Raw genomic sequence first — 27,763 nt, forward strand, 5'->3', positions numbered from 1 at the left:
TCTCGTTTTCACCGTATGAAATTACTTGGTTTCTTTTTTTCCGTTTCTCTCTCTCCCCCTTGCTCTCTCTCCACTTGGAAATTGAAGCAGCCTTTTCTGTCTCAAAATTTTTCTGTCATTCGTTTCCAAATGCACCACAGGCGCGAAGGGAGCTGAGGCGGCTGAAGGAGGCGGCTAGGAATAAACTTGCTATTGCTGCTATTTGGGCTTGCTGGCTTGGATTTAAGGTACTCCGTGCAAACGTCATGTGACCCCCCCCTTCCTTAACCACCAACGCTCAATCTTCGTCCGTAGCAAAAGAGCAAGAATTAATCCTTCTTACAAACTGGCTTAGTGAACATCGGCATGCCATCATTGGTAGCCGTCGGTATCCATCTTCGCTGCAAAATTTCCTGCTGAAATACCCCTCTTGGCATGCCCGGCTGCGTCGCTCTGATTACTTGCTTTGCTAACAAGCCATTAGATACCTAGTTTGCAAACGAGTAGACTAGATCTCTAAAAAGTGTTGAACTAAACCCCTGTGCTTCACAGCGAAAGGTCGTTTTCAGTATGCACTTGCAGTAGTCGATTTCATTTGGGTCCCACACAAACGCTGTTAACACAGCTATAATAAAATTTAAATTCACAGCAGTTCTATGCTTCACATTTTAGGGCACGGCACACTCTCTTTTATTCTGAAACATTATTAAAGATGGTTTCTCGTTTTAAAAAAAGAGTTGACATGTTAACATGTAAACAGAAGGCCTGAGATCTTTTTCTGGATTCCTCCAGTTCCCATCAAGGCATATAGAACTCTATATGAGTGAGGCTTGATTGAAACATGACATGCGGGAGGCAAACCCACACTCCTGTGGGACTTTACACAGTTTAAACTTTACACAGTTTACACAGTTTAAACCGGGCTGTGCACAGCAGTCACACGGCTTGCTCAAGCAGCAGCCTAATTGAAACAAAAATTGTGCAAATGCAAAGTCCCGCGGGGACATGCATTTGCCTCCCGGTTTCATGTTTCAGTCAACCTTTCCCGAGTCATCTTTAGGACGAAGAAATAATGCCAAAGAGAAATAGTAACCCAAAGAGAATGGCCTACGAATGGCGGCGCGTGCACGACGCAGCATCTGCTTCTCCCGAAACCCTGCTCAAAGCTAGCAGCGCGGGCGTCCAGCATTTTGCCAGCATTTACCAACCAGGAGTTGGGTTTGAAATTGTTTGGTCGGTAGAAAAGGAGATGTCGACGAGAGGAATGTTTATACTGGGGGCAGGAGTTTGGTGGTGGGGGGAGCTTTGGGGGCATATGGGAGGATTCTCGGGGGCAGGCCATGCTACATGGGGAGAGAAGAGTTGTGAGCAGCAGGTCGGTCTTCAGACTGGGTAAGGGAAGCAGCCAAAGGCGGTGCTGATAGGGCAGTTAGAAAAGGCAGGGTGTTGCTAGTTAGCCCTCAGCCCCAGCTCCTGTTCCTCTATCCCATGAGGGTTTCGGCACAAAATTAAACATTGTGCCTCCCCGCGGTGTGTTCTGGGTATAGAAATTTCGCCCTATGATACCCATGGCAAAACACCGATGCCTTAGAAATGGAGGTGACAAACCATTACCAGTTTTGGGCTGCCCGAGGTCCTCTGTAGGTACGCCAACGATTCAGTCAGTCGATTCTCCATCATACTACTGTAGCTTTACGGAGCTCATTTTCAGAAATGCTGTTTTGCTTGTTCCTTTATTATGAGTTTGTCAAAGGAAAATGCCAGTGTCGGAAATCCAGGATGATGCTTTGTTCAGATATTTTTTCCAAGAGCAACTGAGTAATATGCAAGTCTGAATAACCGGCTCTGGAGGGGAAAATGCCAAGAATTTCAGTCTCTGCATTTTCCCTTTGACAAAGGAGGTCCCACTGAAATACCCTAGCCCATGGGTGTCAAACTCATTTGTTACAAGGGCCGAATATGACATGAATGTCACTTGGTTGGGCCGAGCCAACTGTATCCATAAAATGTAATGCCAGGTGCCGGAGATACAAACTTTATAGAAGACAGAGGCAAAGCCAATTAATCATATTATTTTTTACTCTCTTTTTTTACTTAAAATACAAACATGCTTAAATCAATAATACTCTTACAGTGTTTTCTGTTATTTAATAGTCTTTGATCATTGACACCTCAGGACTGGGGGAGGTGGCTGCCTCGGCTGGCTCACAGGCCGGATAAGAGCTTTCAAGGGGTCGGATTCGGCCCGTGGGCCGAATGTTTGACACCCCTGCCCTAGCTGAACTTGTCAGCTCCCTGATCCTGTGGGCTCCAATCAAGAGACTTTCCCTCCCTTTAAGGGTCCCCCAATATGTACCCATTTCTGGGTTGGTAGTGGCAGCTTCTCTGTCTCCTCTCCCCTTCCCCACCATTGTCCATCTTTGCTCACCACCGGTAGTCTCCTCCTCCATGCCCTGCTGAGTCCTCCTCTTGGTGCAGGCCCTGTGCCACAATCAGAGAGCTTAGTTTGCATGCAGAAGGCCCTGAGTTCGGTCCCTGCCATCTCCAGTGGCATCAGGACTGGGATGGAGCCACTGCCTGAAACCTCAGGGCTGTCATGAGTCAACACAACAAGTTCTGGGCTAGATGGAGAAGTAGATTTACGAACAACAAAACAAAACTTGAACTTCAGAGAGGATATATCAGAATTAGTAGTTTGGGGTTCCAGTTTGAAGAACCAGATTTAGCTTTATTTAGCATTAAGGGCTAAGATAATGCTGAAGTGAAATTGTGTTGGATCAGGATTTGGGTAGTTTGTCTTGAGATGAAGCTAGCCTTTTAGATAACCAATGGAAATTCTTTTTGCACAGTATGGGTGAGTTGTTTCCAGTTCAAGTAACTGAGATCGTGCGATGAACCCTCATACGAAAAATTCTTTTATTGCTGTCCTTTCTTAGTGTAAGCTGATAGCGAAACAAAAACAAAAGTTTTGCTGTGAAAGAAGTCCATAAATTGGTCCCAAACCAGCCATTACAGAAATATGACAAAACGGGAAAGGCAGAAGATAACTTTCTTCAAAAACTAATATACTGCAATTTTTCTTTACTTACTAATGTGTCTCATGATAAAAACTAAAAGGTGCTCCCTTGTAAAACTTTTTTTAAATACAGACTTAAATAACAGGTTTGACATTGTGATATTTGAAACCACGTTTGCAAAACAAATCTTTTCTAAAGATGAGCAGGCTGCAGGTGCATCACTATGGCCAGTATGTGACGTCGTGTCTGTCCGTTTAAACACAGCGGGTGTCTGTCCCTCTACTAATACTAAACTGCAAAAAAAGGAATGGCAGAAACTCATGCCTGCACATTTAGTTTTATTTATTTATTTTGTGCTCTATTAAGGGGGAAAAAAACATCATGTTTCCCCAGTCCCCTTGTTTTATAGGTACCAAAATATTATGTATGCAATGGGGTATTTATGTTGCATGTCTCTGTGGTGATAGATAAAAGGTTAATTTACAAGATTTTGGAAGAACACGCTTGGGCACCAATGCTCTTAAGAATAGTACAGGTTGAGTACCCCTTATCCGGACAGCCGATATCCAAACTGACCCGAAAACCAGACTTTTTGAGCCGGCACGCAGGCATTACTCACAGGCCCTCAGCGGCATGCCAATTTGCTTTCTGATGGTTCAAAGTACACAAAATTATTTAAAATATTGTTTAAAATTACATTCAGGCTATGTGTATAAAGTGTATATAAAACATATATAAAACCTAAATGAATTTTGTATTTAGACTTGGGTCCCATCCACATTATTAAGGTTGCCAACCTCCAGGTGGTGGCTGGAAATCTCCTGCTATTACAACTGATCTTCAGCCGATAGAGATTAGCTCCCCTGGAGAAAATGGCCACTTTGGCAATTGGACTCTATGGCACTGAAGTCCCTCCCCCTCCTCAGGCTCCACCCCCCAAAATCTCCAGGTATTTCCGGCAACCCTAATCATTATGCATATGGAAATATTGCAAAATACGAAAAGATCTGAAATATTAAGCAGTCCGGATAAGGGATACTCAACCTGCATACTCTTGCAGAGAGCTGAGTATGACCTGCCAGTAGAATTGCCAGAAGTCCTTGGCTCGGTCCCATTTGCGCTTCAGGTACCAGCCTTTGGTGAACTGGGTATGTTGGCTGGCATCTGATGGCTGCTTTGAATTAACATCCTTTTGGAGGGGCAGGGGTCTGCAACCTGACAGTTGTAGAGCCAAAGGTGTCTCCCTAGGAAACCTCATTAATGAAATGAATAATGTGCTGTCAAGTCATCATGGCGACCCTATCCATGGGCTGCTCAAGGCAAGAGACACTCAGAGACCGTTTGCCATTGCCTGCTTCTGTATACCGACCCTGGATTTCCTTGACGGTTGCCCATCCAAGTACTGACAGCGGCCAAGCTGGCTTAGCTTCCCAAATCTGACGAGCTGGGGCTAAGCTTCGTTATTTGGGCTGCTGGGAAACCTAATATAGCCCTTTTAAAAAGAAAAGAAAATCTTTCCATTAAGCTATATGTAGTGGGATGCTAGAATAATGGCAGGCAAAAAAATTTAAGAGACTCAAGGACTTCTTGGAGATTATGTACGGAAAGGGAGATGAGAGAGGTGAGCAGTTACCAGTAATTCTAAGTTGGCCCCATGCGCAGGCACTAAAACGAAAAGCATTGGCTGGGATGCCGCAGTGTATATTTATGAACATTGCACCCTTTTTATGCATGTCTGTTTCCCTCGTGGTCACCCCTTCGACAGCTTCGGGTCTTTGTTTGGATTATGCGTGCCGTTTCTGACCGTCAGGGGTCACCTCGCTCTCCCCCTGCATTTCCCCATGCTTTGCTCCCGTTTTTAAATTCGAGATAAAACAGGTCCTTCGAAACGCAGGGGGAGAACAAGGCGACGGTTGGAAACGGCATGCGTAATCCAAACAAAGACCTCAGGTTGTCGGAGGGGGGACCGCGAGGGAGACAGCCATGCATAAAAGGGCATCATGAGACCACATGGGTGCCGCTTTGTAATAAAGCACTCAGAACAGCCAGAGTTTGGGCTGCTGAAAACCCTTCTGGATCATTAATCGACATATCTGTTACGTTAAATTATGTAGTCATTTCATTTACGCAAACAAGCTTTCTTCGACCGGCTCGTTGTCGCGCTTTGAGTTTTGACATCCTTTGGCTCCCTGATGGTGAAAGGTTGCAGACCCCTCCTTTGGGGGATCAATCCGCCTTTACGACAGGCAAACATAACGTGCCCTAGGATAGTGCCAGCACAGAGAGGGGGGCTCCGCTGCTCCTGACTGGTGAATCGGCTTAGCGGGCTGGCCACGCTTTGACCCCATCCACGTGAAGTCTCCGAGGTTGCCTTTTGTTTTCCCATCTTCCTGCATCTTCCGCTCTGTCGATGGGCAAAAAAACCCTCTTTCCTGTCGTTTGTGGTGTCTGCATTAGGCTGTCTCTGTGATTCACTATCTAAAACATTCTAGGCTCGAAGGGAGTTGAAACGCTTGAAGGAGGAAGCTAGGCGTAAGCATGCCGTTGCGGTCATTTGGGCTTACTGGCTTGGACTGAAGGTACCTTTCTCAAAACGACTCCCTTGTGTCAATAATGAACTCGATAAAGCGTGGCGCCTACTAACCTGTAATCGACTTTCGGGTGTGCTGGGATTTGCTAGAGCAAAGCATGATGTTTAACAATTTTTCCCCCCATGGACTTTTTTTAAATTAAAAAAAAAAGCTATTGCGCTAAACCCCGTGCAGTGTTTTTTAAAGTCTCTGTGCAGCTGCCTTTAGTTTTGAACACCCTGCTAATTTTACCAGGAACGTGGATTATCAGAGGGAAACCTGAAATGTCCCGGAAGGATGCTGTTACTGTTATTGACCCTGACTTGAGTTGGCAACAGTTCAGGATGCAGCGATTTCAGGCTGTTCTTTTCTAAACCTTCCTCTTGCTTCAGTAGGAAACCACTGTGATTTTCATTTTCATTTCCCCCGTCTGGTATATTATTCCCCCCAAATTCTAAATTCAGAGGCGAATATCCAGTGCTTTTTTAATAGCTTCAGTTACTAAGGGACAGAAATGAGGGGGAACCGAACCAGTCAAAGTCACTTGAAGTGAATGCATATTAGAAAGAATGGTATTGGCAGGGCCTTTTTTGTGTTGGCACTCACTGGAGCCCCGTGGGGGCAGAGGGGTAAACTGCAGCACTGCAGCCAAAAGCTCTGCTCATGAGCTGAGTTCGATCCCGACGGAAGTTGGTTTCAGGCAGCCGGTTCAAGGTTGACTCAGCCTTCCATCCTTCCGAGGTCGGTAAAATGAGTACTTGGCTTGCTGGGGTTAAAGTGTAGACGACTGGGGAAGGCAACAGTGAACCACCCTGTAGACACAGTCTGCCTGGTAAACATTGGGATGTGACGTCACCCCATGGGTAAGTAATGACCCAGTGCTTGCACAGGGGGACTACCTTTACTCACTGGTACTGAGAACCGGCACCTTTGGGGGGGGGGGGCTTTCCCAAGTCCTATGGGGGGAAATTGGTGCAACCTTACATATGAATACCAGCACTGTTTTTTGGGGGCATGCAAAAGGTCCAAGGTTCAATCCCCAGCATCTCCAGTTAAAGGGACTAGGCAAGTAGGCGAAGTGAAAGACCTCTGCCTGAGACCCTGGAGAGCCGCTGCCGGTCTGAGTAGACAATACTGACTTTGATGGACCGTGGGTCTGATTCAGTGTAAGGCAACTTCATGTGTTCAACATTAATTGCTAACTGCACCCAACTTGTTTTTTCCCTAAAAGATCCCCCCCCCCAAAAAAAATCTGACTCATGAATGCTATTGGGCAGGAAAGGAGATTTGCTGTGTGTATGACATCAGCTAACGTGAGAAAACCCTACTGATAGAGAGGCCTAATTCTCCCTGTGGTGGTGAATCTGGGTGGGATTCTTTCCAGGCTGTGGGTGGATGTAGACATCACCAAAAGCGGCTTTTATTTTCATTTTTCTAAAACACCCCGTCATAGAAAAGAACCGTGTTTAAGGAGCTTCTAGAGAGAATCTTGTCTGTGGACTTACTTCTGTAGGGCTCTGCTGAAGTTCAACTGCTAGTTGTCTTATAAAGTTGATATAGTGTTAAAAATAAAAACGCCTGAATACTGACATGGATCATTTTAATTTGTCAGGTCCGTAGAGAGTACAGGAAATTTTTCCGAGCCAACGCAGGAAGGAAAATTTATGAGTTCATCCTTCAGAAAATCGTACGTACTTTCATAGTCATAACGTTCTAAGTATTTGTTCAACAGTGTTGTTTTACCTGGAAAAGAATAACGTGGCCCTTTGGAGATATTTCTTATGATGTACAGAAAGGGCTGATTTAAGGAATCTCCTGTTTTTATGTTACATAGCAAATCACACCATGACTCCCGAATTATTTGCAATACCTATGCCATAAACCAGGGATCTCCAGATTGGTGCCTGTGGGCGCTATGGTACCCGCCAGCTCCTTTCCAGGTGCCAAGTGTATTTAGAATGGGTGGGGCCAGGTGGGGCTTTTGCCCAGCAGAGCTTCCGATTGGCCACTGGAGATCTGATTGGCTGTGCAGAGTTTTAAAAAGTTGCTTCAGCACAAGGATCTTCACTGTGTGACTGAAGGTAAGCAGGGACCATGCAAGAAAATGTATTAAAAAAATGGGTTCATTTTACTGAGCTGGTGCCTGAAATATTGACAAGTTACCACAGTATTAGAGTTATGCATATTCTCGCTCCCTGGCATTTTGTGGTTGGCTCCACCTTCTGTGGCAGCCATTTTATCATTGGCTCTGGCTCCTGAGGAAGCATTTTGTGGTTGTGCTCACCACCCTCTGTCAGAAGTCCAAAGGTGCCCTCAGGCTGAAAAAGGTTGCAGACCCCTGCCATAATCTGTAAATACGTTGCTCTTTTGCATAGAGCTGGAATGCAGCAGCAACGGTCCCAGGTATCAAGATTAACACGTTTCCCTGTCATTGTGAACATAAGAGCATAAGGAAAGCCCTGCTGGATCAGACCAAGGCCTATCAAGTCCAGCAGTCTGTTCACACAGCGGCCAACCAGGTGCCTCTAGGAAGCCCACAAACAAGACGACTGCAGCAGTGTTATCCTTCCTGTGCTCCACGGCACCTAATATAATAAGCCTGCTCCTCTGATCCTGGAGAGAATAGGTATGCATCATGACTAGTATCCATTTTGACTAGCAGCTATGAATAGCTCTCTCATCCATGAACATGTCCACTCCCCTCTTAAAGCCTTCCAAGTTGGCAGCCATCACCACATCCCGGGGCAGGGAGTTCCACGGTTTAACTATGCATTGTGTGAAAAATCATAACGATCTATTTTCAGCTACCGTGTAAAGCACCCTCCCTCAGTATGTCATGGAGTCAAGCGTATCACCTAAAGCTCCACAAATTGTCTCAGATCTGATTGTTCACAATTTTCTACTAAGATGAAAAATGAAAATTAAGGCCCCCTTAACACAAACAAACAAATAAATAGTCCTGTCTCCTAGGATGTAACACAGAAAACAAACCTTTTGAGTGCTTTGGGAATACATAATGTATTGATGCAATTCCAGTCTGCTATGGCAACTTCTCAGTCTGTATTTAGAAACATAGTAGTTTTTAATTTTCACGAAACTGGATTATGTGTGAATATGTTGAGCCTTTTAACAGGGAACACGGTCCTAATTGAATATTTCAGGAAGCCTCGATTAATCAGAATGCCTTTCTTTTTCTTAATGCAGATACAAAAGTATTTACTGGAAATGAAGAATAAGGTGCCTTCTTTATCACCGATAGACAAAAACTGGCCTGCAAGGCCTTACCTTTTCTTGGATTCAACACACAAAGAACTGAAGAGGATATTCCACTTATGGAGGGTAGCGTTAAATAGCATCAATCCCTATGATGTTAATATTCTGTTTTTCATTAAAAGTTGGGGATACTTCAAAAAAATAAAAATAAATAAAAACCTCCAGTAGCTGCTGTGAATATGCCATTATTATAGACAGGGGCCCCGATCAAGAGAAACTGAATAGCGTTTAGATCCCAACTTGTTGAGTGGAGAATCCAGGTCGTACTTGTATGGTCTTCAGTTCTGACAGTTCAGGTAATCATTAAGTTACGTTACATAAGGCTTGCAATGGGCATAGCGGACAATTTTGGCATTATCCAGGTGTTTTCGTTGGATTCAGTGTTGCTTTTTCTCTGCTTGCCTGAGAAGGGCCGTAGCTCAGTGGTAGAGCATCTGCTTGGCATGCAGAAGGTCCCAGGCTCAAAGCTCATCATCTCCAGTTAAAGGGACCAGGCAAGTAGGTGATGTGAAAGGCCTCTGCCTGAGACCCTGGAGAGCCATAGAGCGGGGTCGTGGTTCAGTGGTAGAGCATCTGCTTGGCATGCAGAAAGTCCCAGGTTCAATCCCCAGCATCTCCAGTTAAAGGGACTAGGCAAGTAGGTGATGGGAAAGACCTCAGCCTGAGACCCTGGAGAGCCGCTGCCGATCAGAGTAGACAATACTGACTTTGATGGACCAAGGGTCTGATTCAGTAGAAGGCAGCTTCATGTGTTCATGTGTTCAAGGGCACTCAATGAAAACAGCTGAAATTAAAGCAGAAAAGGATAAAGATAAATCTTAATAGTAACCCTTTCCTAGTTGATGTGTACTTTACTCACCACACATACACTGGTGTGCGTGTTAGTTTTACTAGTTTTAAAACAACAAAAAAAGCAACTGAAGAATACATAAATCTTATTGTCACTGTGGTTAGTGTCTCATGGTTTAGCAAACACATTGTAGCTCGATAAGTTGTTTAAGGATCAGGTGGTATGCAGGTAGAATGTGCTGGGGGTGCTTTTTACCACATTAAAGACTAACTTGATTTTGTGGCATATTGTTTGGTGGTTAAATGAGGGAAGGCAGAAAATGGATTCAAACCAGAAATGCTTTAGAAAAATGCATATTGAATAGCAAGTCACGCCAGCGGAAGCCGTTCTCAAAGAATAATTTTTGTGATTCCATCCATCATGCTTCTTGCAGTGTAAAAAATACAGAGACGGGTTCACGGATCAGAAGAAAGCCATTTATGAAGAAAAACTGGAAGCCAGCGAGCTCTTCAAGGACAAAAAAGCTTTATATCCATCAAGGTAAAAAGAACTGTTTTTTCTGCCTGAGCAGAGGCTGCCCGATAAAAACGGCCTCGCTTCTGGGAGACTGGAGAGATTTTGGTAGGCCAGTGGTCTCCAGCATGGTGCCAAGGGTGCCATAGTGCCCATCGGCACCTTCCTGGCTCCCACCAAGTGTGTTTAGAAAGTAGGTGGGTCCAAGGGGGGCTTTTGCCCAGCCAGGTTCCTGATTGGCCATTGGAGATTGGATGGGCTGTGCAGATATCTAAAAGCGTTGCTTTGACGGCAGCGGTGACCACAGCACAAAGATCTTCACCGTGTGACTGAAGGTAAGCTGCGGGAGCCATTTTGTGGCTGGCTTCTCCTCCTGCAGCAACCATTGTGTGGCTGTGCCCACCACGCTGTGCCAGAACTCCAAAGGTGCCTGCAGGCTCAAAAAATGATGGGGACATAAGAATAGAGCTGTTCCTCAGTGGAACAGGCTTCCTCGGGAGGTGGTAAGCACTCCTTCCCTAGAGGTTTTTAAGCAGAGGCTAGATGGCCATCTATCAGCAATGCTGGTTCTATGACCTTAGGCAGTTCATGGTGCCAAGTTGTTTTCTTTTGCCCAAGAAGGTCGGACCAGAACCAACGGGTTGAAATTAAATCAAAAGAGTTTCCGTCTAGACATTAGGAAGAATTTTCTAACAGAGCGGTTCCTCAGTGGAATCAGGCTTCCCCGGGAGGTGGTAAGCTCTCCTTCCCTGGAGGTTTTTAAGAAGAGGTTAGATGGCCATCTGTCAGCAATGCTGATTCTATGACTTTAGGCAGATGATGAGAGGGAGGGCATCTTGGCCATCTTCTGGTCACTAGGAGTGTGTGGGAGGTAGTTGTGAATTTCCTGCATTCTGCAGGGGGTTGGACTTGATGACCCTGGTGGTCCCTTCCAACTCTATGATTCTATGATTCTATTCTATTCTATTCTATGAGAGGGAGGGCACCTTGGCCATCTTCTGGGCATGGAGTAAGGGTCACTGGGGATGTGGGGGGGAAGTAGTTGTGGAATTCCTGCACTGTACAAGGGGGTGGACTACATGACCCTAGTGGTCCCCTCCAACTCTGATTCTGTGTATATAAGAAAAGCCATGCTGGATCAGACCAAGGCCCATCCAGTCCAGCACTGTTCAGTGGCCAACCAGGTGCCTCTAGGAAGCCCACAAACAAGACGACCATGGCAGCATTATCCTGCCTGCCTTCCACAGCACCTAAGATAATAGGCACTCTCCTCTGATCCTGGAGAGAATGGGCATGTACCATGACTAATATTCATAAGAACATAAGAAAAGCCCTGCTGAATCAGACCAAGGCCCATCAAGTCCAGCAGTCTGTTCGGATTTGGTTTGTGACCAGCAGTCTCCACTCAAAGAGACAGTTCGCACCCAGAGCCTATGAAGAAGCCTTTGGGTGACTGTAGCAGCTCTCTGGTCTAACAGCTGCTACAACAGGCGGCTGACTTGCATCTCTCTCTCTCTGTCTCTCTCTGCTTATTTGCTTCCTTACCTCCTATAGCTCCTTGTTGTCTTTAGCAGCAGTGGAGAGAAATGAGAAAAATAGGACAGAGTTATTTTTAACCCCGTGGAGTGTGGAACTCCCCCCCCCCGAACATATTCCATTTTTTAGTATAATACAGTGAAGCAGAGCAGGTGCCTGTTGTGAGATAAATGAGTGGGATGCTTACAGATATGAGGATACATCGGAAACACCCATTGTGCGCTGTCGTGCTTTAAAAATGAAAAAGGAGAGGATTATTTTCCTGTTGCGAGGTTCGCGTCTTGCAACCTCTCATGCTCAGGTCTTTTTCACAGAATTACAGTTCCTGACTTAAGTCCTTGACTACTAGTTTCTCTTATCGGTTTCTCAGACAGGTAAAAGTCTGCATTCCTGCTGAATCTCAACCAGCACTGTTTGTTCCCGGCATGTCAGGTGGTGTGTATGTGTGTGTGGGGAATTGCCCAATTCACATTGCTTGTGGGAGAATAACACGGTCTGCATTCTTTCTTCTCTCCCCTTCGGAAGCAGACGTACTTATCTCATGCGATAAAGGCAGCAAACATAAGTTTTGAAACTTTGAGGAATTCGTGCAGTGAGAAGTTCTGTTTCTGAACTTCTCACTGCACGAATCTGAACTTCTCACTTCACGAATCTCTTTCTGTTTTTGAAATTAACCCGATTTGGGCTGTGGAACTGTTTTTTATCCTTCCAAGAAAGCTCTTTAAAACATGGCGGATTATGGGACAGGAGAGATGAGCTGGTTCCCCCACCCACCCCCGGTCGGTTTCATTCCTGCCAGCAGCCTATGGTCTACTCGTCTGCAGTGGAGAGCCTGATTTGCAAGGTGGACAAATGAGGGAGGGTCAAGAGGTAGAATGCCAGCGCAGTTAAATGGGCTGTACCTGCTTCAGGCGGCAGGTACAGCATCATACAGAATCACCTTTTGGAATATCCTTTATGTGACAAACTCCCCGCCAGTAGAAAACCATCACACCGAAGACAGGAGGCAGAAGCTCCTTTTCTACTTGCATGGAGGTTCTTTCATGCAAAGGAACATTCAGAGCTGGAATGCCCCAACAAAGCAGCCCGCAGCTGTCTGTGCCATTCTGCTGTCTCATTCTTCGGCAGGTGCAAACCGGGCCTGAGTTCCGATCAGTCGGGGCTGGTGTTCACCCCAATCACCCGATGTACTGCAGGTCAGAGCCACTGGACTAGTTCTAAGGAACTGCAGCACGCCCTTTCTTCTTCTCTCTTGCAGCTGACAGCAAGGAAGGTCTCCTTCCACGTGCCGTTCAAGAAAAGACCTGTAATAAATGCAAAACCATCCAAAGCAGTTGTGCATACAAACCCACGATTGTTATTGGCCTTTATTTATTCGTTGCTTTTTTGTTTGTTTAATGTTTTAAATTTTTATTTAAACTTAAAACTTACAAATACACACAACATACAAAATAAAACATAACACATACATTTTACAAAACACGTAACTCACATAAAACATTACATTGTGTGCTTTATTCTGTCCTGGAGTCAGCCGTCGGATTATTATCTCTACCATTTATTCAACTTAGTTTCTTATTTTCTTACATTCAGCAATAACATTAACTCATACTATTTGCATTTCTCTTATCATGTAAGGAGCTTCTTGCATTTCATATCTAACTTTCTTAAACATCTATATTTTGCTCACTTCAGATACACCTAGAATGTGATTCCATCTCTACTTAAGGATAGATGGAATCACATTCTAGGTGTATCTGAAGAAGTGAGCTGTGGCTCACAAAAGCTCACACCCTGCCAGAAGTTTTGTTAGTCTTGAAGGTGCTACTGGACTCCTGCTCTTTTCTATTGCTAGTGACAGACTAACACAGCTACCCATTGTGATCTATCTATATTTTGCTTTACATTTATATTGTTACTTATTGTAATATGATTTGTCTTAAAGATGTATATGATTAACTCATCTGCTGACCTTAGCATATTACTTATATTTTCTGCAGATGTCAATCTTCTTATTTATTTGTTTTTGTTTTTTTTAAAGAAAAGTGAATCAACTTCCCTGCCTTTGCATACTGAACGTACAGGGCAATCCTACGGAGAGTTGCTCCAGTCTAAGCCCATTCATTTCAGTGGGCCTAGACTGGAGTAATGCTCTACACTCAAGCACAGAATTACTTGCAAGCCAAGTTACACTTATGTCCAAGTGGTCCCCAATTCCTTCTCTTAAAAGGTAAAGGTCCCCTGTGCAAGCACCAGGTCATTCCTGACCCATGGGATGACATCACATCCTGACATTTACTAGGCAGACTTTGTTTTACGGTGTGGTTTGCTAGTGCCTTCCCCAGTCATCTTCCCTTTACCCCCAGCAAGCCGGGTGCTCATTTTACTGACCTCGGATGGATGGGAGGCTGAGTCAACCTTGAGCCGGCTACCTAAAACCCACTTCCGTTGGGATCAAATTTAGGTTGTGAGCAGAGCTTGGACTGCAGTACTGCAGCTTACCACTCTGCGCCACGGGGCTCCTTCTCTTACCGATCCCTTCTTAACTTTTTGTTCCCTTTTGTCTCCCTAAAGCGTCGGGCAGCCTTTCCAAGGGGCTTACCTCGAAATCAGCAAGAACCCCAAGTATAAAAAACTAAAAGACGCCGTGGAGGAGAAAATTATCATTGCCGAAGTAGTAAACAAAATCAACAGAGCGAACGGGAAGGTAGGAATAGCCGTGTCCAGATGAGGAAAGATCCTGATGCGGAAGAGGCTTAATTTGTCCTAAACTCACATTATGAGACCTCTTTAACCCGGTATATTATTTTCTTTTGTGTTGCACGAGTGTTTCACTGGACTCCTCACTGCGGTAGGTTAGCAGCAGCGATTGCATTTCGTATTCCAGTGTTCTAGTTTTTACGTATCGTGAACCCAACAACCGTGAGAAATCGATACTTCCCGTGAAGTGTTGTTCTCACCGTTTCCGGAGTGGGCTGCCCAGTGTGTTTTCCAACATGGAGCCTTGGGGTTGGCTTCGTTTCTTGTTTTGGGATTGCCAGCACGGCTCGTCAAAGGCTCGGTCAGTTTGAGTCCAGTGGGGTATCCCTTTTCTCTGTTCTTTAAAAAAAATATATTACAGGTTGTATATTTTTCTAGTTAATTCAGTTGTAGGAAATACAATATAGAGGCTGTTCCAGACTAAGGCTCTGTCTGAGGGGAAGCCCCTCCCCTTATAGCAGCTCCGAACCATCATCTTGTCTGCAACCGAGAGGGGGTGGGTGCCTTGAAGATGGCCACCGAGCAAGAAACTTCTAATTGAATCCCACTTGTCGGTGGGCTGTTCATCCTGAGAGGCTCAGTGGCCGCTTTATTCGGCGGGCCTCACAGATCACCCAGACTTTTGAAAACATGGCCCCAAATTTGGACTTGCAAAGGTGTTGTGGAACACGTGCTTCTACAGGGTCAGAAATGACTTCTCGTTCTTCCTCAGTGCACTGCAAGGATTTTCTTGCTCACGAAAAATCACGTCCTGCTGGCGGATCAGAAGTCAGGGCACATCAAGTCAGAGGTTCCCCTGGAGGATGTCACTAAAGTGTCCATGAGCTCTCAGAGTGATGGCTTCTTTGCCGTACATCTCAGAGAGGTAGGTATCCAGTCTTGGAGGATGAGCACACAAACACACACAGAGCCAGCGTGGTGTAGTGGTGAAGAGTGGTGGACTCCCCACTCCTCCACATGAGTGGCGGACCCTAATCTGGAGAACCGGGTTTGATTCCCCACTTCTCCACAGAAAGCCTGCTGGGTGACCTTGGGCTAGTCACAGTCCTCTCTGAACTCTCTCAGCCCCACTTACCTCACAAGGTATCTGTTGTAGGGAGGGGAAGGGAAGGCGATTGTAAGCCGGGTTGAGTCTCCTTAAAAAGGTAAATCGAGCAATAAAACCCAACTGTTCTTCTTCACATTATTGGTTTCAACACGGGATCTCCTTTCTCTGCCAGGGGTCTGGAGCAGCCGGAAAGGGGGATTTCCTGTTCAGCAGTGATCATCTGATCGAAATGGCTACCAAGCTTTACAGGACCACGCTCAGCCAAACCAACCAGAAGCTCAGCATTGAAATATCTGATGAGTATGTGGGCTCTGCATGTTTTTAATGCCAAAAAATATTCAATTTTTTTTCTTTGCCTCAGGTCACAACTGATTTAGAGCAACCCCGTAGTGTTTTCAAGGCAAAAGATGAGGCAAGTGGTTTGTCATTGCCTTTCTCTGTGCAGCAACCCTGGGCTTTCTTGGTAGTCTCCCATCTAAATATTAATCAGGGCTGACCCTGCTTAGCTTCTGAGATCTGACAAGATTGGGCTATCCGGGTCTGGAACAATGTAAATGTTACAAAGTTACAGAGCATAAAAAAGAAGAAATTTCAGTATTAAAAAAAACAGAAAAGAAACACATGATATTAACAAATTATCACCCAGGAAAAGCTTGTAAAAAAAAGGAAGTATTTACCTGCAAGCAAAAAATGTAACTTAATATACCTGGACAGGGAACATGTAGTGCAGGTGCCACAACACAGAAGGCCCTGCTTCATCCTTTCTTTCCCCCTTCCTCCCTGACTAAAGGTGTGAGCCATGTTTGATCTTCCCCCTTGGCCTAAGACCGTTTTCACAGAGGAACCTTCCCCGTTCTTTTCTGTCCCTTTTCCGTCCCCTCTCCCTGACCACTTCCCAGGCTTATCTACATAATACTCCTGCGGGTCAAGTGTGAAGGTGTTTATGTCACAACCTACCCTGTTAGGTCTCCTCCTGGTATCTGAGCATGGCCACAGGTCCATAGGAAATTCTTTCATCGTAGAGCCAGCTTCACTATTAGGAATGCATGGGACATAATTGATTGCATCCTGTGAGCGCTCGGCCTTCCCGTGAAGGAGAGACAGCCAAATCAGCCCCTCCTAGTAATTGCAGTGTGTGTTCTCGTAAAATGGAGTCTGGCAACATACCCTCACTCTTGCACTAATTTATTGCTGTAGAATTCCTTGCTTGCCAGAGGGTCTGGGAAGAAACCGAGGCTTATGAATTTTTAGTGTGTTTGGCATGAGCAAAAATGCCCACGTTGGCTTTCATCTGGAGGAGGAGCTGAGGTTTTCCCGTAATACGATTAAAAAGTGCATTTAATTTATTGTCGAAGGCTTTCACGGTCAGAGTTCATTGGTTCTTGTAGGTTATCCGGGCTGTGTAACCAAGACCACGGTTACACAGCCCGGATAACCTACAAGAATCAGTGCATTTAATTTATTGCACTTTCAGTGGTTGATGTACTTGAGGGGTAAGTCCGAGTGCATCTTGGTGTTTGATAACTATTTAGCACATTTGTTTGGTCGGGGATCTCATACGCACCAACGCCACACATAGTATTATGACTGACACTCAGTGGAAGGATTCGAGTTGTTGCATACACAAACTGATGGGTGCAGATTTAGGATCGCCGTATTATGGTATGCAGCAATAAATAAAGTCAAAGTGTCTGGCCCCATCTGAAAGTTGCGAGACGAAGACAGGTGGGGGAAAGATTCGGTATGGAGCATGAGGCCTGCTCTCTGACAGGAGTGTATCCTTTAAACATAGTTTGAACCGAGAGCCAGTATGATGTAGTGAAGAAGAAGAGGAGTTGGTTTTTATACCCTACTTTCTCGGTAGGGGCACGAAAACCTTGGAATTGTCTCCCCAGGGAGATTTATCTGTCCCCGTCTGTTGCCATCTTTTGCCAGTGGGCAAAGACCTTTTTGGTTTTATTTGGCATTACTTCAGTGAACCCTCCTTCCTGAGCGATGTTTTTACTTCTTTTTGTATGTATTTTGGCTCTGCTTTTATTTGTTTTAAGGATGCGTACCTCGGGGTGGTTTTCATGGTTTTAAAATGTGGTTCTACGGCGTATGTTTTCATTTGTTAGCCGCCTTGGTGGCCGTTGTGAGGCCAGAAAGCCAGGATATAATGAATAAAAATAAAATGTAGTGATAGATCGTGAGGCATCTGGATCTGCTGTGGTTGTCAGGAAAACCTCGTCTCTTCCCTTACCAGTAGATATAGTTGGTCAGAAATCTCTCTTTCTCTCGTTTATTTTTTTTAAATTAGCCTGGCCTAAAAGGGGATTGGGCGGGAGATCCTGGCCTTCTTTGTTTTTGTCCTTTTCCATAATAGTATATATATCTATATATTTTTTACTGCTGGAAGACTAGCAGAATCGGAAAAGTTACGGCTGGTTCTGTGAAGGTAGAACTGAAATTGGGTACCTTTGGCGGTGCCGAGACTTTTACACCTTGTGTAATATTTGTTTATGTTTTCTATAATTGTTGCCTTTGAACCTTCTTTAATGGTCTTTCTAAGGTGAGAATTAGCTTTTGTACTCGGTGAACCGTAACACATTTTGATGCCCCAGGCAGACAATCCAAACACTCTGCTCCCTCACTCCCAAATAGTATAAATAACTGACAACATTCTGCCAAAAATTTGCTGCCTGAAGCAGGTTGTCTCAGTTTGCAGAATGGGAGGACTGGCCCTGACGCAAGATGTCCTGCACGTTTCCAACTGTGAAAAACCAGAAACTTTGAAGAGAGAAATATGAAATAGCGTAAACTGTATATCTAATTCCCAAGTCTGCCTCCTGCTTGCAGATACATAAATCCGCAGATAGGGAGCAGACTGACCCCAACAGGTTTTTCTGCAGATTTAGGGGACCCCCTAGGCTTGCAGAAAAATCTGAAACTTAAAAAATCTGGGGGGTTAAATCCCCCCAAAACTAAACAAACCTTTCTGTGCGCATGCGCAGGGAATGCACTTACTATTGGTGGCTGCCAGCATTCCCCTCCCGGCCTAGAGGCAGCTGCTCTGGACCGGCGGGACACTGACAACTGCATAGAGATTGGGACTGGAGCGGGGTTGTTGCTGCCTCAGCTGGCAAGCCTGCAGTGGGCTCCCCAACCGAGAGGGGGCGGCCTCAGCAGGCTCAGCAATGGGGGGAGAGATTCCCCCCGGCAAATTTCATGGGCCCCCATTTGTTCACTTATAATAATTAAATGTCATCAAATTGGAACTGACTCATGGCGACCCCTCATATGATTCCCAAGGCAAGAGACAGAGGTGGTTTGCCATTGCCTGCATCTGCCTAGCAACTTTGGACTTCCTTGTAGTCTCCCATCCAAGTACTAACCAGGGCTAACCCTGCTTAGCTTCCAAGATCTGCTGATATCAGGCTGCTTCATAATTCACTTGCTCTGTTTTTATTGATGATATGGAAAAGATTGGGGAATTCCTCACGCCTTGTGCATTTCCATGCCATTGCAGAGAACACCTAAACAACGAACTGTACAAAGATCAACGCGTTCAACCGCACTGAACTCTACATCCCTAATCGAAACCTGTTTTTATTGTTCTAGGTTTCTTGTTCAGTTCAGACAGGACAAAGTGTGCGTGAAGTTCGTGCGGGGGAACCAGAAAAATGGCAACATTCCAACTTGCAAGCGAAAAAACAACCGGCTTCTTGAAGTTGCTGTGCCTTAATTCTCTTGTGTTCTCTCCTACTTTACACGAACCCGTTCTTTGTAATGGTGCAATTTTAGCGGGGTTGGGGTTGGGGGATCAGGAGGGGCGTTCTGCCAGTAGCTTTGGGAGGCCCTTGCTGAAAGATGTAACTAAGTTATCGACACAAAGATGTTTTAGTATGATAATCTCTACTGTCCGTACGTGGGCTTTGTCTGCTGACCGAGTATTATAGGCAGACCAGATGTCTTCTCATACTTGTAATGGTTTTTATTTATTCCTCACTTTTTTAGTGCTGCTTATTACAGGCCCATATACCTTATAGCCCCGTTCTTCATCCTTGTTATCCTGGAATCCCGCCCCTCCGGCTACACAGGCTGCGCTGGGAAGGCGTTCCTTGCGTCTCTTTCCTCGTTCTGTTCTGGGGCAAAGCTCAGTCCAAAGGGTTAATGGCAAGCCAGGATTGGCTCTGGCAAAATTCCCTAAGAGAAGCGGTTACTCCGTTAATTGTAAACAGCACAGAGCCGCTCTGTAATGGGAGCATCTAGGGCAGGAAACCCTTGGTTCTGCAAGGCAGAAAGAATGTATGACTACATATGCAGCAGCTGCATATGTTTATGTTTTATTTGCATCGAAGAAGCCAGGAGTTTTGCAGCGGGCTTTTTAATTGTGAGCTTTTAATGCCTTTTCAAGTGTAGGAAGCCGTAGGAGTCCATTAGGCAGGCAACATGTATTTTAGGGGGCTACTTGTAGTCATGTAGCCCATGACACGTTCTTTGTTTTACATAGGGTTTCCTCATCCATTTAAAATTAACCTTTAAATGTTAAAGCTCCAGAGCGTACAGTTGCTCTCATGGGGAAACCAAGTGCAGATGATTTCAAACAACATGTCTGTCAAATGAAGGGTTCAAATCTTTTTTTTTTTTAAACCCCGGACATTGGCACATGTCTGTACAATGTGCAATAAAGCATTTATACAGCTTGCGAAACTTATTTATAATAAATTCTGTCGGAAAAAGACAGGGATTGGGACATCCTGTGTATCTGTTGTTCTGAAGACTGAAATTGGGTCGGTACTGTGTTCAGTCCAAAGGGAGAGTTTCCAGATGTACACTACATCTATCACTGTTGGAGACGATGTACATACATTTGATATTCATGGTAAATAATTGTTCTAGTTCTGTGCTGTTTGGTACTCTTGTGATAACCATATTTTTGTATTTCAAACAGTTTTATATAAGTTTGTGCACCTGATATGTATCGTGTGCACAGAAACACTTTACAGTCAAGACCTGCGTTCTAAACTTTCTGAATTCGGATTGCAATCTTAAAGCCTTGTATAAACCAGGAGAATTAGCCAAGAATGATGATTTATGGGGTGTCTTTGTCAAGTGTTTAGGCAGAAGTTAGCTAAAGGAGATTGTGTGTATGTGATTGTTCGGTTTTGTTGATCTACGGATGGTTTTAGACCTTATTGTATTCTCAGTATGATGCAAGAACTTGCCTTCCAGGAGAGATTACTGCACAAAATGTGCAATGCTAAAAGCCCAAGTATAAATAAAGAAAAGCTTTGAAATCACTTTGTCTGGCATCATGTTACTTATTAAGGGTTCCAAAACTGTATTAATGCTGCAAAGTAGAGATGTTAAGCAAAGCAGATCCATCAAGGGTGTTGTTTTTTCTTCAGATGAGTGGCCATCTAAAATAAAAATCAGTACTTCTGCATTTGCAATTCAGAGTCTTTCCCGTTAGATCTTGGACAAAGTGGCTTTAAAGATCTTTTGAAGATATTTTTAATAGCTTGCCATTTCTCTTGGACCTCGTATGTAATGCCCAAGTACCAAATTGGAGTTGATGGAATTTATGGTATATAGAGGTGCATTTCGTATTTATGGTATATAGAGGTGCACCTCGTTTTATTGCGCTTTGCGGATATTGCGTTTTCGAGCAAGTCTATCGACACCATTTTTCCAACAGCACGTACTCCCTTCGTATCACATTTTGGTAATTTTCACAATACGTCAAACCTTTTCATTATTATTACATTTTTTAGACATAATGATATTGCACACTTAATAGACTACAGCATAGTGCAAACAACTTTTATATGCACTGGGAAATCAAAGAAAATTAGTGTGATTCGCTTTATTGCGATATCCGCTTTATTGCGACGGTCTGAAACCAAACCCGCAATATCTCCGAGGTATGCTTGTAGTAATTTCACAGTCTGAACCAGAAAACTTCTCCCCAAACATGACAAGCAAAATGCACACATGATAGAGTGGGTGAATCGCACATTTTCTATTGCTCTCCGTGTGCAGAATCAGTTCCCAACATTCTGTCCTGCTTATGTTATCACGGAGTCTATTACTTAATGGCTGCTTTGGATATACACTGAAACTTATAATCAAGTTTCGCCTAAATGCTCGTTTGCATTCAGGTGCTCATTTTGAACTAGAACTGGAGTCCCTATCACTTTGCCAAAGCATTCTTTCCAAATCGTTTCATTACAGCGCGTCCCTATTACTAGTGCAAAAAAAGCCCTCCTGAATTATTCAGTTTTTCGTAGTTTACAGAAAGCCAGGAGAGTGGGAGCTTTTCTGACCTCCTGTGGTAGGCCATTCCAAAATGACAGTCATTGTCCCATTTAAGCGACACATATATTGGAACCAGGAGTCATTGGGTCAAGCCGTCACCCCTCTGAGTCTGGGGCACAGTCTGTTGTCTGAACGAGAGTGCTATTTTTACACCCCATGTTGGCTTGGCCTTCAAACTACCACTTGGCTTTCTTTTCGGAGCATGCATGCAGGAAAGCCATACCAGTGATCCAAGGGACCAAACGAACGGTGCCGTTTTCCAGCAATGCCTTATCAGAAAAGCAGCATTTTGCATCAACGTGCATCTCCCCACAAGAAAATTTGTGAGTAAACAACATTATCCAGCTGGGGGAAGCTGCAGGCAAGTTAGTATCTGTTAAGGAACCCAACTTTAGAAGTGAAGCAAGTTGTTTGTAGTGTGTTTGGAAGCACATCTGACACACACACAAACCCAGATGCTAAACAGTACCGCACATGTCACTTTACCCACAAGATTACGGTATTGCTTTAAATGGGGAGCAACACAACATAGGCTGGTTTACAGCTGCAAAACGTTTGCACGCAGTTTGTAGCGGAGACTCTGACTGTTAGAAGGAATAGACTGAGCCACATCATGCAAGCACAGACTTTGGAGCCTCAGGGGAAGTTGGTATAGGGGTAGAAGTAGGGTTGCCAACTTCCAGGTGGTTAATAAAACAAGCAACCTGTGCCATAATAGAATACCTTAGGAAATAGCACGAAGGCTCAAAATAAATCACGGTACACAAACAGACATATGCCGTGTGTTAAGAAAACAATCAATATTTACTGGGCATTGACTTCATGCCTAGAAATAAACCAAATGCAAAGTCCAGAAAAACACATGCATACAATATAACAACAAAATTACAGAATGTGGAATTGCAATTTATTAACAGCACAATTGTTCATAGTCACAAAGCCTCAAAGTAAGTTGTGAAAGTATCTGAACAGGGACCTTTCATGGTCCGCAGAGGCATATCCGTCGGGTGCAAACGCAAGGCCAGTCATATTGCGTTTCACAAAAGCTTCATCAGCAACTTTGAAGTATTTTTTTCAAGCATTCAAGGGCGAACTGCGTTAAATGCTGCTGGTAATTGCTTTATGGCCAATTGCCAATAGGCATGCTCCTCAGATGCTGGAGAGAATAAGTATGCATCATGACTAGTATTCATAAGAACATAAGGAAAGCCCTGCTGGATCAGACCGAGGCCCATCAAGTGCAGCAGTCTGTTCACACAGGGGCCAACCAGGTGCCTCTAAAAAGCACCCAAATAAGATGGCTGCAGCAACATTATCCTGCCTGTGTTCCACAGCACCTAAGATAATAGTCATACTCCTTTGATACTGTAGACAGAATAGGTATGCATCATGACTAGTATTCATGTTGACTAGTCGCCACAGATAGCCCTCCCCTCCATGAACATGTCCACTCCCCCTCTTCAAGCCTTCCAAGTTGGCAGCCATCACCACATCCTGGGGCAGGGAGTGCCACCATTTAACTATGTGCCAGAAGCAGCTCTAAAAGGATCTTCCGAAATGTTGCTCCAAACTAGGTTACAAACGAGGAGCAGGTGACGCAGAACAGTATAGCAGCAGTATTTGGACAGACGGTTCTTCATTTTCTGTCTCTCTCCAAAATCAGTTTTTTTTCTTGTGTGTGACACAGCGTATAGGAGCAGACGGCGAACGGGGTGTTGGGAGGCCAGGATGCTTTACAGATCAGGTGTTGAACACATGAACACATGAAGCTGCCTTATATTGAATCAGACCCCTGGTCCATCTAAGTCAGTATTGTCTACTCAGACTGGCTGCGGTTCTCCAGGGTCTCAGACAAGGGGTCTTTCACATCACCTACTTGCCTGGTCCCTTCAACTGGAGATGCCGGGGATTAAACATGGCACCTTCTGCATGTAAAGCAGAGGCTCAACCACTGAGCCGCAGCCCCTCCCCATGCGAGCGTACTTTCATGGTCAGATCCTGCTGGCCGCTTTCCAGCCCAAATCTTTTATAGCCTATATTTTGGGGAAACTATGTACGAATGGTTGGAATTCAGTGCCGCACAGAATGGGCTAAAGCGCCGGTCTTCTTGGGAGGGGGAGCTTCCTTTCCCCTCCCCCAAGCAAACCCATCCGTCCATATTGAAGGAGCGTTCCAGCAGCTTTACAAACCAATCGGTTTAAATGTGTACAAATGAGACCTGAACTAAGAAATGAGCCGTCGATGCCTTCTGGGAGCTTGTTCCTTCGTTCCAGATGTTTTACATCGCAAGTGGGGAAATGTTTAAGGGTTTGGGTTTTTGTGTGTGTTTGAAACATGATTGTTGATAGTCTCCCGAGACAACTTGTGACAAACTGTATAATAAAAAACGTTAAAAATAGCACAGCTCTTCCCTGGTAAAGCAAAAGTTCCCACAATTCAGCGTGCTGGGAAAGTTCCTGAACTTTAAAGTGCCGGTTCTCTGGTCTCCCAACCTTTGCCCTGATCCTCAGTTCTTTGTTTGCAAGCATTTCTTTTTCTGCTGTCTCCGAGGAAATTTAGGTTCAGCTCCTCCAAAGACTATGGAGATGTCTTCTGTGCTCTTCAGAGAAAGGGGGGGGGGAATTCTAATACAATCACGCATTGGGAAATAGACACTTGTTGAAAAATGCTTGACTGACGCTGGACTTCAGAAGCTGAGCAGCAGAGCTTTTCAAAAGAAGTTTGGCATGGAAAAATAGCCCTATGGACTTTTCAGGGACTACTCCAAAATTAGCCCTGACCTGGATCACCCAGGCTAGCCTGATCTTGGACGCTTGGATAGTTGACCACCAAGGAAGTCCAGGGTTGCTACGCAGAGGCAGGCAATGGCAACCCACCTCTGAATGTCTCTTGCCCTGGCCTGGGTGGCCCAGGAAAGCCCGATCTCATCAGGTCTTGGAAGCTAAGCAGGGTCAGTCCTGGTTAGGATTTGGATAGGAGACCACCAAGAAAGTCCAGGGTCACTGGGCAAACCCTACAGGGTTGACATAAGTTGCCTGTGACTTGACAGCACTTATCACCACTCCAGAATTCAGGTCAGAGCCAGCGTGATGTAGTGGTTAAGAGCGGTGGTTTGGAGTGATGGAGTGATCTGGAGAACCAAGTTGGATTCCCCACTCCTCCACATGAGCGACGGAGGCTAATCTGGTGAACTGGATTCTTTTCCTCGCTTTTACACATGGCATAATTCATCTCCATGGTTTTATTTATTTATTAAAAAATCTGGATGGTAAATTGGCCCTTTCCCCCCAAGCCACACATTCACAAATTGCCTTCAGTCACAGGGTTTGGAATGAAAAAGAGAAGAAGAGTTGGTTTTTATATGCCAACTTTCTCTACTGCTTAAGGAAGAATCAAACCAGCTTACAATCACCTTCCCCTCCCCACAACAGACCCCCTGTGAGCTCTAAGACAACTGTGACTAACCCAAGGTTGCCCAGTTGGCTTCATGGGGAGGAGTGTGGAAACCAACCCGGTTCACCAGATTAGCATCCTCCGCTGATGTGGAGGAGGGGGGAATCCTACCCGGTTGTCAAGATCAGAGCCCACCGCTTCAAACCACCTCTCTTAACCACTACACCACACTGGCCATCATACCACCCTGGATGCCGGTCACCTGTCAACCCTAGCTAGGCCCAGCCTTCAGGTAAAGAATCAGCAGCCTCTGCAAGCTGGCTTTCCCCCCCTCCCTGACAGAAAAAACCCTCTTTCAACTGCCAGTTGTTCTGGCCTGGTGTCAGTCCCCAGAATCAAGCTTTCGACATCAAGAACCATCAACAAGGAAAGGCAACTTCTTTACTTCGTTTATATCCCGCCTTTCTCTAGGTTTGCCAACCTCCGTGTTGTAGCTGGAGATCTGCTATCACAACTGATCTCCAGCCAATAGAGATCAGTTCACCTGGAGAAAAGGGCTGCTTTGGCCATTGGACTCTATGGCATTGAAGTCCCTCCCCTCCCCAAACCCTGCCCTCCTCAGGCTCCACCCCAAAAACCTCCCGCCGGTGGCGAAGAGGGACCTGGCAACCCTACCTTTCTCTCCGATAGGGACCCAAAGTGGCACATGAACCCCTGAAGCTGCCTTACACAGAATCAGACCCTCGGTCCATCAAGGTCAGCGTTGTGTACTCACACTGGCAGCAGCTCTCCAGGGTCTCAGGTAAGGGTCTTTCACATCACCTACGGCCTGGTCTTTCCTACTGGAGATGCCAGGGATTGAACCTGGGACCATCTGCATGCCAAGCAGAGGCTCTTCCACTGAGCCACAGCCCCTCCCTTATACACATAGGGTTGCCAACCTCCAGGTAGTAGCTGGAGATCTTCTGTTATTACAACTGAACTCCAGCTGATTGAGATCAGTTCACCTGGAGAAAAAGGCCACTTTGGCCATTGGACTCTATGGCATTGAAGTCCCTCCCCTCCCCAAACCCCACCCTCCTCAGTTTTGCCCCCAAAACTTCCCGCCGGTGGCGAAGAGGGACTTGGCAACCCTATATACACATAACCACATGGAGTTACCTTATACTGAATCACATCATTGGTCTGCCAAGATCAGCATTGTCTACTCAGACTGGCAGCAGCTCTCCAGGGTCTCAAACTGAGGTCTTTCACACCACCTTCTACCTGATCCTTTTAACTGGAGATGTCAGGGATTGAACCTTCTGCATGCCAAACAGAGGCTTGTCCACTGAGCCATGGTTTCCTCCCCATCTTACATCGTTTTTCCTCTTCTCCCTTTTTTGTCACAGCAACCCTGTGAGGTAGGCTAGGCGGAGAGTTTGTGACTGGCCCAAGGTCAGCCAGTGTGATTCTATAGCAGAGCGGGGATTCAAAGTCTCCTAGTCTGACACTCTAACCACTCCATTACACTAGCTCTTGTATTATTTAGTGCATGTTATCCTCTCAACACCCCTGTGAGGTTGGCTCGGCTGAAAGTGTGTGACCGGCCCAAGGTCACGCAGGAAGTTTTGTGGCAAGTGGGGGATTTTGACTTGGCCCTCCCCAATTCTAGCCCCATCCTCTTACTAGGACTGCCAACCTCCAGGTGGTGGCTGGAGATCTCTGTCCTGAGGAGGGCGGGGTTTGAGGCAGGGAGGGACTTCAGTGCCATTGAGTCCAATGGCCAAAGCAGCCAGGTGAACTGATCTCTGTAATAGTGGGAGATCTCCAGCCACCACCTGGAGGTTGGCAACCCTAAGGCTGGACTAGATAAACCACTGGTCCAATCCAGCAGGGCTCTTCTTATGTTCTTATCAGGAGAAGGCCTCGGCCTCTACAGCAGGGGTGTCCAATCTTTTGGCTTCCCTGGGCCACATTGGAAGAAGAAGAATTGTCTTGGGCCACACATAAAATACACTAACACTAACGATAGCTGATTAATAATGTTTTAAGTAAGTTTACAGTTTTGTGTTGGGCTGCATTCATAGCCGCCGGGGCCGCATGCGGCCCGGGGGACGCAGTTTGGACAAGCCTGCTCTACAGGGTGCTCACAATGGGAGAAAACTAGCATGAAAAAAACAGTTTTCAAATGTGCTATTTGCAAAATCCAACCATCACGAGGGTTCATATTTTAAACCTACAGTTTAATGCAATTTTCAGAATGTGAAGCTTAGCAGTGATAAGACTTGCAACTGAGTTTGATTTCCCGCCCCCTTCCTTCCGACTCTCCTAAACCGTTCCAGCACATGCAGTTAGCTAGTGACCTTACTGAGATTACCATCTGCTCGGAGAGGAGGGCTTGTGGGGTATCCAGCTCCCCCCACCACGTGTCTCCTTGTCCTTTTCACCCCTGCTGCTTTCCCAAGCTTCTCGAGGGGAAACGTCCTCTCGAAACATTCGCCGCATGTCCCATGATCGTCCCCGGGATTCTGGACAGATGCACCCGCCGAGGTCGATTTGTTGCTGGTGCCAGATTAATCACACTTGGAGTATTTCCGTTTGT

The 27,763-nt window shown here is 45.4% G+C and overlaps 1 protein-coding gene across 1 annotated transcript in view; it reads left to right on the forward strand.

Moving 5' to 3' along the window:
* The window catches only part of MYO1B (myosin IB), a 101,532-nt gene extending 82,283 nt beyond the window's left edge, over window positions 1-19,249 (forward strand). The window contains exons 22-30 of the mRNA XM_056861080.1: window positions 141-227; window positions 5,489-5,575; window positions 7,179-7,253; window positions 8,771-8,905; window positions 10,063-10,169; window positions 14,253-14,385; window positions 15,151-15,303; window positions 15,659-15,786; window positions 19,087-19,249. Of these exons, the coding sequence (XP_056717058.1) occupies window positions 141-227; window positions 5,489-5,575; window positions 7,179-7,253; window positions 8,771-8,905; window positions 10,063-10,169; window positions 14,253-14,385; window positions 15,151-15,303; window positions 15,659-15,786; window positions 19,087-19,210 (1,029 nt within the window). The 3' untranslated portion in view covers window positions 19,211-19,249. The remainder of the gene's footprint in view (window positions 1-140; window positions 228-5,488; window positions 5,576-7,178; window positions 7,254-8,770; window positions 8,906-10,062; window positions 10,170-14,252; window positions 14,386-15,150; window positions 15,304-15,658; window positions 15,787-19,086) is intronic.
* The last annotated feature ends 8,514 nt before the right edge of the window (window positions 19,250-27,763 follow it).

The sequence above is a fragment of the Euleptes europaea genome, chromosome 15 (assembly GCF_029931775.1).
Source record: "Euleptes europaea isolate rEulEur1 chromosome 15, rEulEur1.hap1, whole genome shotgun sequence".
NCBI classification, from domain to species: Eukaryota; Metazoa; Chordata; class Lepidosauria; order Squamata; family Sphaerodactylidae; genus Euleptes; species Euleptes europaea.